Source organism: Numenius arquata, chromosome 11, assembly GCF_964106895.1.
Source record: "Numenius arquata chromosome 11, bNumArq3.hap1.1, whole genome shotgun sequence".
Lineage (NCBI taxonomy): Eukaryota > Metazoa > Chordata > Aves > Charadriiformes > Scolopacidae > Numenius > Numenius arquata.
The window spans coordinates 3029060-3044477 of record NC_133586.1 but is presented as its reverse complement, the minus strand read 5'-3'; the positions used below and the strand labels follow the sequence as shown (position 1 = coordinate 3044477).

At 43.0% G+C, this 15418-nt stretch overlaps 1 protein-coding gene across 3 annotated transcripts; it reads right to left on the bottom strand.

Annotated features, from left to right (window-relative positions):
* Nucleotides 1–65: 65 nt before the first annotated feature.
* On the bottom strand, nucleotides 66–11688 carry INTS14 (integrator complex subunit 14). 3 transcript variants are annotated; one of them, XM_074156140.1, is made up of 11 exons: nucleotides 11428–11688; nucleotides 9998–10105; nucleotides 8025–8180; nucleotides 6563–6681; nucleotides 5945–6087; nucleotides 4097–4189; nucleotides 2863–3007; nucleotides 2475–2608; nucleotides 2244–2362; nucleotides 1798–1863; nucleotides 66–895 (listed from the first exon to the last, which is right to left on the bottom strand). In XM_074156140.1, the coding sequence occupies exons 1-11, from the start codon at nucleotides 11647–11649 to the stop codon at nucleotides 644–646; spliced, it is 1557 nt and encodes a 518-aa protein (XP_074012241.1). In that variant the 5' UTR covers nucleotides 11650–11688; the 3' UTR covers nucleotides 66–643. The 3 variants fall into 3 exon arrangements, with proteins under 3 accessions (XP_074012241.1, XP_074012243.1, XP_074012242.1); XM_074156142.1 differs by having other exon boundaries at nucleotides 2863–3004; nucleotides 9998–10101; nucleotides 11571–11649; XM_074156141.1 differs by lacking the exon at nucleotides 9998–10105 and having other exon boundaries at nucleotides 11428–11649.
* Nucleotides 11689–15418: the final 3730 nt, after the last annotated feature.

The window sequence follows — 15418 nt, the reverse complement described above, 5'->3', positions numbered from 1 at the left end:
AGGGCAACGCTTTAGGCCGCACAGCTGAGTTGCTGTGAAAATGGAACAAGGCCAACTTAAGTCTTCATGAAGATTTAATCTTTATTAATATTACACAAATAAAAAACTCGTCTCGCAAGATTAAGTTACTTTCACAAGCATAAGCATTGCAATGCAAGTGATAACCCTCATTACGGCAGTGGAGACTGGATTTCAAGTTGGACGTAAAATGAGTGACGACACCCTGAAATTAGCTGTGTATCTGATCTCACACGTGTTTTCTTTGGACTAATCAAGTTGGTGTATAAAGTAGCTGCCTTTTAGGATACCATGGAGTTCAGTTATGTAGTAACCACATTTTAGGGAGGCCAAAAGCCATGAGCAGTCTGCTGCCTATGATGGCATTTTCTTTCTCTCCCCACATGAGCTGAGTAACTTTACACGGTAATTGACTTTGGGACACTTTCCCCAGTTTCCAGGTCTGACTAAAACCACCTCAAACTAGCTATGTGGTTTTTTTTAGAGAGCACTGATAGAGGTAAGGGACCCTGTTTTGATAGGAAGTTCTCCAAACGTTAATTAAACAGGCCCTAGAAAGTAAACAAGACAAGAAAATTTGAACCACTTGAGTCTTAAATCTAGAGAAGTTCCCAAAATGGAGACTTCACATCCTTTCAGTGCTGCTACTGGAAAAGTCTGTCTGCAGCGGAGCAATGTTATGATCGTAGGCAGCGTATTCCGATGCTCCAGTACTTGCCACTTTAAGCTGCTGAGCAGCGTGTGTGAGCTGAAAGGCTGCGTCGGGATGAGCCGTGTCCGGCAGCAGGGTGCACTCCCGCTCCAGCATGTCTGCCACCCCTTTCAAGAGATCCAAAAAGCCAAAGGCCAGAGCTGCCTTTCGTAAACGATTAAGTTCCTGCAAAGAAGGAAAAACTCTTTTAAAAACCACTGCAAGCCTTTACATAAAAACATGGATTTATTTTTTAATGGCAAGCTTATTCACTTAAAGGAAAATAACCTGAGTGACCAGTACAGCTGCTGGAAACTGCCCACGGCTCATCAGATAAAAAAATGCTTCAGGGCTGAGGATTGCAGCGGCACAACTAAACAGTTGGGTTTTTCCTTCCTATAAATCTCTACTTCTCCCTTCTGTGCATTCAGCTATTGTACCTGCCTGTTTTGTCTGTGTCCCAGCTGGGGGTAGCCTCCAACTTACTCCTGCTTTTAACGACAGTATGCAGCAAAACGTGTATATATTCGTTTTTCTTCACTATAAACTGACGAGTGCTTATGTGCACTGAGGCAGGGTATTCAGTCCTGAAGTCTCTATGGGCTACAACAATAAACTGCTTCAAAACTAAGCTTACAGTTACCTCCAGCTACAGTCTAGATGATGGGTTATTACGATGTGGCCAAATGTGCCTAGAATGTTGTGTTTCTCTGCTTCAGTCGTAGAAAAAAATGCAGGAGACACTCTCAGACTCAGAAGGACATCTGTGTTTTATTCCTCTCTGGTCCCTCAGTTTATTTCTGCCTGAACAACAGCATAAGATCTGCAAAGAAGTTCGTCAAGGAAGTAGCAGGGATCACAAGGGGCACTTGGAAACGTGACACATCTCTGCCACCAGACCCCCTTGCCTCACCTTAACTAATCTCTAAAATGGACACAAGATGTTTCCTTTACAGAACCATGTATGTTTTGCAGAGCCCTACAAGCTCGCACAGAACATCCCATGGACATAGACAGAGTGTGGTCCTCTGTCACATGCACCGCTATCACTATGGATCAAACTTGGGCCGCCCTGAAACGTTACTCACTTTATAGAAGGTTTGAGTTTTTTCAGGGAGTTTCCTTGCGTTTCTCAAGATCTTCTGTACATCTGTCTGCACAAAAGGAAAAAAAATAAATAAATTAAAAAGTGTTAGCAACTGCTGGGGAAGCTGCAGAAAAAAATCCTCAACTGTTCGTTGTTAAATTATGCTGACTATTCACAAGACTGCAGCTCACAAAGGCTGAAACATAAATGGTAATTATGCTAAATCCAATAAACTAAGCCAGATGCTACACTGGAGACACAGCTTTCATTAAACAAGCTATGCTTTCTGATTGCATTTTAATCATGACATTTTGAAGAGGCCGAGTTTATAAAAATGAAAGAAAAGCAATAAAGCAATTACATTAAATGGACAAGACCCAGACAGACTCCGCTTTGCTGGTCAGATGGCTACTGCTCATCCAAGTAAAGCAAAACCTGCATCATTACCTGGAGGCCACTTGGTTTAATCCATACGGTAACATTCTGCGCGTAACTGCGCTTGTTCTTGGGCTGCAAGGGGAAAGGGCTCTTATTGTCATCCTCTCCATAAGGATTTTCTTTCGCATCTAGGCGGGGGGGAAGAAAATCAGAAGAACTTAACAACTAAGACTTGGCAAGGTCATTCACACAAGAAAACACTGAATGTGTAAGAGTTATTCAAATGAGTGTGCCCGGTACCTGAAATAGGTCCAAGCTGTGCCATCTTCCCCAGCCACGGAAGGGGCTCAGGACCAGGTTCAAAAAGCGACATCATGAGGTTTGATTTCTTCTTGCTGTCAGCTTGTGAATAGAGCATTCCGTACCACTCTGGCCTATGGAAAAGAGCAAATCCCGAAGGCTCAAAACCTGCCACCTCTCTTTGCCTACAATTCACCCCCCTCCCACTGTGTGGAGGCTCACTATTTGTAATTTATACTGGCAGAAAAATATCCACGATTAAAAAAGCACAGCTTTGTCTAGCGGTGCAGAGTTCTGTACAGAATACAGATATAAATAAGCATAATTTATAAATAAAGCATAAATGAGCAAAGTAAGAGATTTTTCAGGCAGACATCCAGCTCCATACCCCAACTGGACGACAGCCACCATGCCTTCCACTTTCAGGCTGCCATGTAATAAAACACAGAAGTTGGGGATTTTCCCAGCAATCTGATTAGCTGAATTCTCATCTTCGGTGTCATCTGTGATCCCAGGTCCCACCTCATCACCTTCTGAGGAAGAATGAATGCAAACAAAGAGACAACATAAGAATAAATTCAAAGAATAAATTCAAACACCCTAGTTCTATTTCCATGATGCCACCCTGTATCCTCTGCCATGCAAGAGTCCATTAATAACTCTGTAGAACAAACAGCTGCTGAACGAACTGTTTAGGCAAAGTGGCATTATAATGTTTATATATAAATATGCCACTGCGTCCTACTCACAAAACAGAGTTACCAAAAAACCTGCAAATAAAACCTCGGCCTCCAAGAAACTAGAAGTGAAATGGCACCAAGAGTCTGGCAATGAATACACAGCTGCTTCTGAACCAAAAGTATCCTGAATTTCAAGTCCTCCTCTCTCCTGTGCAATTTGTGGTCATTAGAAGAAACTTAGTATGTTTCAGTAGCTGGAATACAGCTGTGATTTAACTGTTAATATCTTCTAAGGTGAAAGGCCTGGCAGGCTAAAAGTGTTAATACAGAGATGAAAGCATATCTGGAGCTTCCATTCTTCTTTACCAAGAGAAATCTCAACTTTCTCTTTGCTGCACTCCAAAGCCATGATAAAAGGAAAGGGGAACTTCTAAATGCACACTGATGCATACAAATAGCTGCAAGTCAGTAACGTCCTTAACCATCCTCAAAGCCTACCCCAGTCATTTGTATAGATACATATATACTTAGCCCCAATGAGGTGCAATTAATGCTCCAGTACAATTGAGCAATCGATTGTCATTAAGATCAGATTTTTCACAACAACAAATCATCTCAAGAACCAATTAGATGCTGGCATTAGATATTCATCTTGAATATTTCATGGCCCATAACTATTTCTAGCTTGAAGTTTAGCATGTCTATTAATAATGACAATATGAGGACACTGTTCCCTCTATTAACTTTCTGAAGAACATAGTATTTAAAAAAAGAAAGAGCTTGTGTTCAAGGTTTTAATTTTAATGTAAACACACAAACATGTCTTTAAAGACATCTGGCATTTTGATAAAGCATAAGACCTGTGCTTCTAGTCTAAACCACCACAGACATTACAAGGGAAGTTAAAAGCAGTTTTTGCTGAAAGAAACAAAACTTGCTTACCTCTGTTCAGTGCAATGGGCAGTACCAAGTGTCTGGACAAGACAGGAGGGCTAGAAATGTCAGCTATATCTACAAAACCAACAATTTCTAGGTCTGTGGGAAGACAACAGGTTTAAGTCAGATTTGGAAATAGCTGAAATGCATTCAATTTAACGTTACTACTTCTTACACCACTAAGTCTTCTGAAGCAGTGACTAGAGGCAGCACAAGAGAGCCCCAGCCTTGAGTGGGGTGTCCAGGTGTTAATAAGATACAAGCATTTATATGTAATACCACAACACTTTAAGGTGAGAACATAAACTTTTAACTTCTACCACACACATACTGCTGTCCATGAACCGTGTTGCTAGACAAATACAGGACTGTGCACATCGTTTTTTATACTGAACACAAACCACTGCCGTTTTATACATTCAAAAGGAGAGAAAACAAAGGACTAAACCAAAGCTACTCGCTTCAAACTGGCATCACAGAACCTGCAGGAATTCCCATCAACTCTCTGGCAGGGTTAGCCCCAGTGGGGCACGTTCTCAGGACTGGGGAGACTTGAGTTGTGGTTCTTGAGTTTTATATGTCCTCTGGAAGTTTAAATCCAGCTCCGTTTCATACAGAGAGGCACACTTAGAAATTCACCGCGTTTCCAACCTGTACTGCAGCTGGAACTGGGGAGTGGAGTCTTCCCCTCGACAGCTCAAAGGCAATTCAATAGATTTTTCAGGGGATGAGCAAACCATACGCTGCATTTTAATGCACATAGAACAAAATTTCCTTCAGGCCAAAGTCCCATCTTTGGAATGATACGAGGAACTCTAAGACTGAATGCAAAACAAAGCCTCCCTCCTCAAGACACACCGCATGCTCTTTTTCTTACACTTTCCTGTTTTGGTACAGATACACTCATTCCTATTTAAATAGTATGCACCTACAAATAAGAAGTGGTCACACCCCAAATGGGAAATGGTTTTTGTCTCGCAGATTTAAAAAAAACCCACACAAATCAAGGCAATTTTGGTGGCAGTAATTTATAGGCTGCAGTTCACTCCCTTGCCAAATTTCACCACTATTGTGTCCTTATTCACATGCAAGCTGTGCACATTTTGTTGATGAACACAGTAAAAAAAGGAAGTCTCCAGGCCAGATGCAGGAAATGAAATTGCCAGTAGAGTTAGAAACTCATGCAACAGAAAGTATCCAAAAGGACATCTGGGCACATGATCTAACCAAGTCGCTCTCTTTGCAGTCACAAATAGCATGGGAAGGCTAGGAAAGGTTTTCTTTGCACAGTTGTTTTTAAAACGAACTTAGTATTGGTAAGAAGTGCCAGGATGACAGACAAACTATAAAGACAGAGATTTCATAAATCTCAACCTTTGCTCGTGCTGCCTCACCAATTCTTCTTGACTCCACTCCTAGTGGATTCCTTGAAGAAACCTTCAGAAAGATGCTAATTTGTCTCAACTGATAATGCAGGGTCTTTCTGATAAAGGCAACTCTAACACAAAATGCAGCCACTTCTGCAATACACCTCTCCTGTCCTCCTTGAAGCTAATGAGGGTATCCTTGGAAAGCAGCCCGTGGCTGTCTTCCACAGTCCTTGCCCCTAGAAATAGGCATCCTGAGCTTTGAAAGTGCCTCTACCCGACTCCAGACCTCTTACGAGGTACACACGGCTGGAACAAGATGATGTTCTTGTCCCCTGGTGCCACATACACCAAAAAATTACACAGTCTGCAATTGATCCTTGCAGGGAGAAAGTGGATGAAACAGTAACTATACAGGATAAGAGGTGGTAGTGAAAAGGTAGAAATCAAATGGATTTAAGTCAAAAAGCAATCAAAGATTTGTTACCTGTATTAATTGCTTTAGGGATGGGGTCTATTTCCTCATCTATTATGAAAGGTTCTGGTCTGGGAAATACTTGCACATCAGATGTTAAGTGGCCACACTTGAGAACAGCGTGGAATGGTGTATAAGCCAGGTCTATTAGCTTTCTAGAACACAATCAGTAATTATTAAGGAAAACATAATACGTATCAAATGAAAATATATTCTCTATGTATTTCTCTAATGTATTTCTCTATGTATTTCTCTAATGTATTTCAGTACATTAACTTAGGTCCCAAAACTTTTTTTTTTTTTAACTACAGTTAACTCAATAGTTCCAGCATTGCTAAATTACAAAACAAAGCAGCATATTATCACACTGATGGCCAACTAACAATAACTGTGGAAACAGTATCTTCTATCTGCCAATCATAAACAGACACTATGGTTTGTTACAGAATGATTAAAACAAATATTGACCTTAACCAGTGAACTGAAAATACACTTAACAAGACATAAACTAAAAGAAAAAAAGGTTAATTAGAACACCCCATATCATCAGGTTTCCTGTTATATTTGTTTTCTTTTACAGATACTAACTGGAAACCTTCATAAAGGCACATTATCTACAAGTCTACTAACCCAAACATAGACTGTACGTTCTTCAGGCAAAGGGGTCCATCAATGGTGAAAATTTGCCCTTCCCCATTGTTTAAATCTATGAGCCGTTCCAGACAGTCTAAGGAATCTGTGCTTTGAAGCTGTAAAAAATATAAAGTGAAATGGTTTTATTAAGTTTTCGTTTTACTCTCTTTTTATTAACCAGAAAATATACACAACACAGCAAAAAGCATTTGTTAGGATGCTACCATGATTTTTTGTTGTCTCACCCCTTTCTGAATAAACCAACATTCTTGGTCTCCTGGGCAATGTACTCCTTACGTTGCATTTATGTTAGACCAGATGCAGCATTTGGCCTAGTAACAAATAATCATAGAAGATCTCAAGTTGGAAGGGACCCATAAGGATTAACGCATCCAACTCCCAATACGTTGCTTTATCATGTTAAGTTCTGCTTTGAAAGCAGGTTCAAGCAACCAAAAATCCCAGAAGCTCTCAGTCTTCCAGAGTACAGGAATGCCCTAACTAGTGTAACATTCCATTGGTAATGCTGTTTCCAGCTCCTTCAGGATAATAAAATTTTTAGGAGGGAAGGCAGATATAATTCTTTCTGAGACCTTCTTAGAGAATGCTTGTGAAAGCACCTAAACTTATCAGTAACAGAAGATTTATTCCAAACGTTTTCCCAGTTATTCTGATGTGTAAACAATGCTTCAATCCCTCAGCTTAATCAAGAGGATCATCCTTGATAGAGACCTTGAAGTGAAATATCTGTTGCATGCCTAAGTAGAAAATCCTTCTGTGATGGACAGAAGAATACAGGTGTCAAGTTAAAAGCAAGTCTATTAATAAAATCCAATCTAAGGAACTTTAGTCTATACAGGCTTCTTTTTAAATGTTTTTTATTCAACAGAATCCTAACTCTGGTGAAGATTTTTAAAGCTGGTTTTGAGATTTTTAAAGGTACCTGAAGAGAAAGAAAACAGTCACCTTTCCTTCAAAACAAGGAAGCTGGTTTGAACACCAGCTTGGAGAATTTTGCTCACTGACATTTCTACATAAAGCTACTCTTGTTTTAAGTGTTGAGCATCTTTGCAATAGAAGTCATTTATTCCAGAATTTAATTGTAGACTAAGAAAAGCCCACAAAAGCATTCAATGTAATTAATGCAGTAAAGGCAATAATACAAACAGAGAAATAAAAATTGCATAATATTCCCTAGAGAGAAACTGACGTGATTTATAAAGATTATGATAATAATGCAATAGCAGTAGATAATAGTAGTGCAATAATAAACTTTTAAAAAAGATACTACAGTTACAGTTATATTTCACCAAAGAGCTAACACAAAGTACTGGAATGTCAACTAAACTTTAAGCACAAGAACATCAAAGTGTGTTTTGTGCTGACCTGATCATTAGTTCAGAGAAGACCAATAATTATCCAATGCAACAAAGAAGAAGGTATGTGTTAAAGACATCACCTCTTCGAGATTTGCCATGCACATGACATACAACTTGGATGGGAACGGGAAAGGCAGTGGAAAGCGGTTGCTTTCACTTCGCTGGTTGTGAGTAGCGAGTGAGTGCCGCAGGGAGCCTCTGCCGATCCCCAGGCAGCCATCGGTGACAAGAACAACCTGGAATGACAGAGGGTAATTCGCATTTCCACATAAAGACACGTTTCTGTCTGCAGAGGGCAACTACACGCCGACACATTTCAACAGTCTTCCCAGCAGCATGCACTTCTATACCGAAAAGCCCTGCTCACACGAGCATTTCCTCCACCAAGCTGGGGAAAGAATCCAGCAACAGGTACACAAATGAGAAACGGAAGATTTAACCATTGCAATTTAAACTATGTGCAAGGTAAATACAAATTTTGTTGTAATTAGGCACTAAATATAAATATAAAATAAATATATATTTATTGCACTAAAATATAAATTTCATAGCCAGAAACACAGCATGCTGGGCATAAACGTGGCCACTTTTAAGTGTACACTACAAGAACAGTGACTATACAGCCAAAAAAAGCAGCCTACTGCTGATGGACTCAAGAACTTCAGTTTTTTTTTCAGATGGAAGATAAAGCCCATTTCTTCTGCAGAATCTGGAGGGCAACCCAACTTCCACTACAAGCCACAGAAGCCGTACAGAATGTAGTATTAATTACCTTAATTCTTTGCAAAGAAACACAGCTGCAGTATTTTGCAGCAGAACTGTTAAAGCAAAAATATGCATTTTTCCATTCGGTTGCATGTCCAAAGTCAGTCCTTGTAGAAACCTGCACTAATAGGTTACGCTGAATAATGGAACTATTTACACTCAGCTGACTCCCAGTCATTTCCAGGGTAGTAAAACAGCTGCTCCTTCAACACTGCACAGCAACAGCAAGCGTTATTCTTGGTTGAGAGGTAAGGAAAATCAAATCCAATTGAAATCAATGTATACCTGCTACATCCAGATTTGTATTCTCTCTTCATCCTCAGTCTCTCTCTTTTGCAGTCTCTTCAGTTACCACCTGAACTGTTGGTCACCCGTAGTGTTTTTCCCTATTTCAAGACCCTGCACAGTACATTCCCCACTGCCTTTCATCACCCATCACCTGAAGTTCCAGTAAAATGAGCCGTGACACAAGTGAGAGACCAAATTGTTGAGGTCTAATCTATGCTTGGTTTTTACATCTTTATAGTTCTTTGCTCTGAATGTCTGCTTTTTCAAGGTGCCTTTTATCCTTGTTAGATTATGAAGCATTTCCTACACAATAAACCTCTATCTTTTTTCTCCTTAAGGAATACTGCTTGAGACATCTTCCTAGGTCACTGAGCTGCAAAATTACTGAACTTAAATCCTAACCCAGAGCAACAGGCTCTTAAGGGTCTGAGGAAACTGAATGCTAAAAGCAGATTTTGCCATAAGAGGCAGCAAATTCAGAAGGCTGCGAGCTGCAAGGTCTGCATGGAGTTCGTGAGCAGACACATGTCAAATGACTCATTAGGGAAAGAAGACAGATGAAAACAGACTCAGCAGTAGTCCCATGCTGTTGCTTGAGACCTGGAACTGTTACAAGCCTTGGAAACCACCAGGTACCGGAGGAGAAAGGCTACTGTATGTGTGACTATACCCTTTCCAAACTGAGTGAGGCTCCTGGGACAGAAGACTGCATTCAGATCAAATACCAAGCATCTAAAATGGTACTCTTGGGCCAGATTTTATAATCCACTCCACCACAGTAACACATCGGACAGGAAGCAGTCTAGCTTTTTGCTGCTGAATATTTTAATAAATATCACCTGTTCATATTCCAGATATATCCAAAATACTGATTTTTTGTCTCCCTGTAGCACCAGCATGCCTGAGAGTATTCAAAGTTTCCAAATTACATTTCCATCTGCAACTTACAGGGAGTACTAAGTAAACACCTAGATTCTAAGAACAGTGAAATCAGTTGTACCTGGCAAGGAATTGCTGCACCCCATTCCTGCTGGACAATATTGCAAACCCCCAGCAGCGCTGACTCCAGACAGGTTTTGTCATAATCATCCATGTTACTCAGGGCTTCCTGTAAAGACAAACATCACTGTTGTTGCTGGGTGAAACAGCGCTATCAGGAAACATAGAAAAGTTATTCACAGTTCTGTGGGAAAGAAAGAAATAGTGAACATCGTTGTCATGAGACAACGACAGCTGACTTTGAAGGAACTATAATATTATAAACACAGCTCTTTGGGAGAAAAAAAAAAAAAATCCTTTGCATGCCTCAAAGAAACAGTAAAGTCAAAATTTGAAGCAATGTCTACCATGAAACATTTAGCTTAGAAAATCTGCCCAGGTATCAGAGCAACTTTAATTTCCTAAGAGGTTCAGAAAGTAGGCCATAAGGAGCTTGTCTCACAAAAACTCTTTGGTAGAGAGAGTAACAGAATCTAAAACTCATATCCACATCTTGTTTCTATAAGCATAAACCCGCTTTTCTCCTTAAAATGAAAATGTCAAACTTAAACACAGGATCGTAAGAAGGGTGCAGCTGTAAAACTACCGTGCCAGAGGAGCTTAGCTGAGTTCTTGGCTTTCAGAAATTCCTCAAATGAACTCTCAGGGAGTGGAAAATAAAGCAAAGAGAATGCACTCTGACAAATTCTCTCTGCAAAGAGAATTCATCTGCTAAAATGCAAACATAACAGAGAATATATTTTAAAGTCTGTATGTGCCACACCTGACAAACCTGGAACATGGTGCCTTGTGGCAGTGATGTATCATTCCTTTTTGATATTACATATGATAACCAGATACACATGTACAATTTTTACTGGCTTCAGAGACTTTCAGTGCCTTACTGCACTCATACGAATTTTCCTTCTTGGACTTTCTCCTTTCCATTTTCTCCCCACTTCCCATCACATCTGCGAGGCCTAAAATCATTTAGTCTCATTCTTGCCCTGCTTCAACTGCTACATACTCTTAAAAGCACCTTCTCTCTACCAAATCACTTGACTCAAAACCTTCCTAAACGGTCCTTTCTGCTGCATCATTCATCAAGAGCAAATCAACAACTACAGAGAAAAACGTGAATGTCACAGAACCACTGGCATTTTCAAGAGCTTCATCAGGCAGCCCTTTCTCCCAGCCCCACTTTTAACTTAGTTAACCACGCTCCAGAGGTCATCTGCAAAGTAACATTTGTGAAGCAGCAAAACTTTTCAAATGCATTCATTTCACCTATCCTTAAAATAAGGATAAAACACTCAACGCAAGACAGCGTGCACACGATGATATGAAATCACACAATGTCACCATGATTTGGAAACACGTGTGGGGCTTTGGTGTTTTTTGGATTTTTTTTAATGTTGACAGCTTTCTGCTTTTGTGTTTCGACCACCCTACCTGCAGCGTGTTGTAATCTCTCGTAAAGGGCACCATCAGCTCCCAGAGCGAGGAAAACACCACCAAGGCCGTGAACTCCAGCTTGTAGTTGGTGGCCATGTGCTCGAAGAGCATGGTCAGGCCATGGACAGCCAGGTGTTTCCGCTGGTACTCCTCCGAGCCCTCCACCGACACCGGCCGTGTCATGGAGAGCGACACGTCCATCACCACCACCGTCGGCATGATGAGCTGCTCCTCTCTGCTACCGCCACGGAGAACAGTGATCTGCTGCATGGAGGGGGAAGAAACAGGCCACACATGATTACTGAAGCCGCGGTTACGAGGCGACGCATCTCCCCCTCTCACACTGACCCCACTGTGCAACGGGTCAAGTGACAATTACCCTTAAAAAAGCGGGATTTAGTGCAGATTAAGTCAACAGCTCTGCTTCCGAACCACACGCAGCATCTCCAACCGGCTGCAACGGCCTGGAAACGGCGAGCGCGGCCAGGGCTGAGCCTCGACGGGGGAAAGGGAGTAGCCGGGGCACCCCGAGAGCCGAGGAGAGGCCCGGGAACCCCCAGCAGGGAGCCGGCCCCCCTCCCCCCCTTCCAACCCTTCCTCCTCGGCGGTGCCTGAGAGATGGCCCCCGGGGCCAGCCCAGGGTGTTCCGAGGGGCTGAGAGAGGAGCAAGGCGAGAGGGGGAAGAGAAACGGTGTGGCTCACCCCCGGCCTGCCGTGCCGCCATGGGTCCGTCGCGGAAAGCGTCCCCCCCGGAACGCCGCGGCTGGGGCGGGAAGGGTCCGGGCGGGCTCTCCACACAGCCCCGGGCGGGAAGGGGCCGGGCGGGCTCTCCACATAGCCCCCAGTGGGCGGGAAGGGGCCGGGCGGGCTCTCCACACAGCCCCGGGCGGGAAGGGGCCAGGCGAGCTATCCACACAGCCCCGGGTGGGCTCTCCACAGAGACTCGGGCGGGAAGGGGCCGGGCGGGCTCTCCACACAGCCCCGGGCGGGAAGGGGCCGGGCGGGCTCTCCACACAGCCCCTGGCACCGCTCCACGCAGGGCCGAGTGGGCTCTCCACACAGCCCCGGGCACCGCTCCACACAGCCCCCAGTGGGCGGGAAGGGGCCGGGCGGGCTCTCTACCCAGCCCCGAGCTCCATTCCACACAGCCCCCGGTGGGCTCTCCACACAGGACCGGCCCATGGAGCAGTGGGAGAAACGGCATTTTCAGCCGTAAAAGCAGGATAAGTGTGTAATACTGCATACATGAGGGAAAGCAGTTCAGTTAGATGCCAGTATTGTGGAAAAGTACTGCCACAATAAAAAGACTGCTTTATGTGGAGAAGAGTATCTGGAAAAGCATCCCAACTAGCTGGTGGGGCTCCTTGTCCCAGCTGTGTGCACGGGGGAGCAGGGATAGGGGGGTTCAATAAACGCCATTGCAAATCTGGGGTGTACCCCTGCAAAGCTGCCCATTCAGACAACAGTTGGCTTTAAAATTATCGAATCATCATTTCTACTTCCCCGGTGAGTGGATTTATAGGACCGTGAAATCTTTGACCAGGAAGGTGGTTATTTTTTCCACGGTGGAACTGCCCCGTGCCAGCGCCAGCTCCTGAGGGCACCCTGGGCTGCTGGGCCAGCCAGGGACTGGGCCCTGAGCATCCCTCCCTCTGCCTCCCCCAGCGCAGAGCCAGAGCCGAGGGTTTTTTTTCCAGGAGACAGCGAGTTTTAAATCTCCCTCTGGCAATGCAAAGTAGTCTCATATCATGGCAAGGGCCAGCAGAGCCGCTCATCTGGCTTGTCAGCAGTACGAGGTGCCTCGAAACACAGCTACGTGCGAGTTGTCTTGTTTCAGTGACCACTGCTCCAGCGTGAGTTGCCTCCGCCGCTCTCTTCCACAGCTGCCGTGAGAATGATACGTGTCTCAGCTGGTGCTTTCATCTGGAAGGGTGTAATGAAGATAATCCCATGCCCTCATACCGAGAATAACCTGTAGTAGCAGACAAAGATATTGGCTTCAGAGATAGACTCAAATCTATACAATACTATTTAATCTTCTTAGGGACTGCAGGTATTAAACTGGATTGGCTATTCCTCCAGTAATATGACCTTCACACCTGACCCTCTCTTGTATTAGAACTCCACTAGCAGAGACGTTGTGAAAATGGGATCATTTTCATCTGCCTGTCTCTGCAACAGCATCTCCCATCTGGCTGTTCCGCATCAAAGCAGCCTCCAGCAGTACGCTCAGCCGTTGGTACTCCTCTTCCTCTTGGGCAGCGTCTTTGGAAGGTAAGCTGGGGAGGTTTGTTCGATTGCTTCAGGTCTCTTATAACTGAGACAGTGAGAAAGGAGTTGATCAGGAGTAAGAGGCAATGCACTCTGGAAAAGAACCACTAAACTTACAAGACTAGAGAAACACAGAGGCTGATGGTCAGGTATTGTGAAAGGCCGGAGAGCTCTCACAATTGATCCTACCTTTGGATATGCTTCTGCTTGCAAAAGGTCTTTTAGGTAGTTCATTTTGGAGAGGAGCAATAAAAACAGCGCTTAAGTAGGGGTGTGTACATATGTCTTCTGTTCTCTCTGTCATTTGTTTCACTCTCTTATCTTCACTAGGAAGGGTTATTTTCTAATAATGTGCAATTTGTTATACATATTATATTATGAAATTCTGCCATATGCATGTTCGTGTTCTTTTTACATATGAAAGGCAAAGCTTTTATCGTCTATTTATCTAGGTACTCCCATGACCCTCTATTACTGTTGCCTTAGTGATCCTCCCAACTATTTAAAAGAAGATAATAATGCCTGTCTTGCAAGAAATTTAGGCTGATTACTTCACTGGGTGTTATGCAAGAGGGTAAGTGTGTACTAACTTGCATGAAGAGCTTATCTGAGAATGGCTTACAAAACTGTGATTCACATCCAGCTCAAGTATAACGTAACATTCCCACTCTGGGAAAAAAAAAAAACAAATCCACCAAGAGCAATATTCTAAGGTAAAACATTCATCCAGTGCTGAAGGGTAAATTCTGTCCAGCCCCAAATCACTGTCTCCACACTGTCAGAGCTGCAGGCTCCGTCACTCTGGCACGTACAATTTCTCTCCCTTTCTAAGTGCTGTTCAAATAATTATGCAAGATATGCTAATTACCCCTAATAAAAGGTATGATTACAGTTCCACTTTGCCAGTTCTGATTTCTACAGAGAGGCTTGAAAAGATGTAGTCATAGAAACAAACGAATATTCAGCACCCTCAGTTTTACTAGAGCCAAGTCTTCCTCAAGCTGAAAGAGAAAAGCTCACCGCTGGTTTGTATTCTGTGGCAATCAAGGCTGGAGAGCACAGAGCAGCAGAGCCGTGAACTATCAAGCACTTTTCATCCTCCTGTTGAGGTTACGTCGGTGAATTAACGTGTCTGTTTGGAAGGAGGTTTTAACACCACGATCTTGTCTTCAGAGCGTCATCTTTTCTAGCAATTTAAAGTAGGTTCCTTGGCAGAAGCCGTGTCCTCTCCTTCCGCAGAACGCTGACCCAGTTGTTGATGTTGCAGAATCACAATGGGACCCAAGTGAAAACACAAACCTTAATAGCTCCTGGATATGGGCATTAGGTGGAATAAGAACTCGGCTCAGACTGGGCTGTTCATCCAACTCGTCTCTATGTTAAGCCAAACCCATGTTTATCAAGCAGCGGAGCCTACAGTCACAAAAAAAAAAAAAAAAAGAAGAAAAGACCAAAACTTGAATCTAGATCTTAATGATTTTACTCATTTAAGTCCATTTATTTTTATTGAAAAATAGAGAAGCAGTCAGTGAAGTAATGTTACCCAAATGGTGGAAAGTTGCAGTACTTTATTTTTTACACCAGATTTTCTTTTGCAGGATTCTACACTTTGTGTCATGCAGTTTCACTCCTGATGCTTAAGATCAGCTCGAAACTCCAATGGTGGATGTAAGTGCAAACTGCTGATCAAGAGAAGTCTTCAGTGGCTTCTGGACGC

Coding starts and splice junctions, on each gene's coding strand:
- INTS14 (XM_074156140.1), bottom strand. CDS start 11,649: ATGCCGACGGTGGTGGTGATGGACGTGTCGCTCTCCATGACACGGCCG. Junction 6,682..8,024: donor GCATGGCAAATCTCGAAGAG/GTGATGTCTTTA, acceptor TATTTTTTACAG/CTTCAAAGCACAGATTCCTT. Junction 1,864..2,243: donor TTAAACCAAGTGGCCTCCAG/GTAATGATGCAG, acceptor CCTTTTGTGCAG/ACAGATGTACAGAAGATCTT.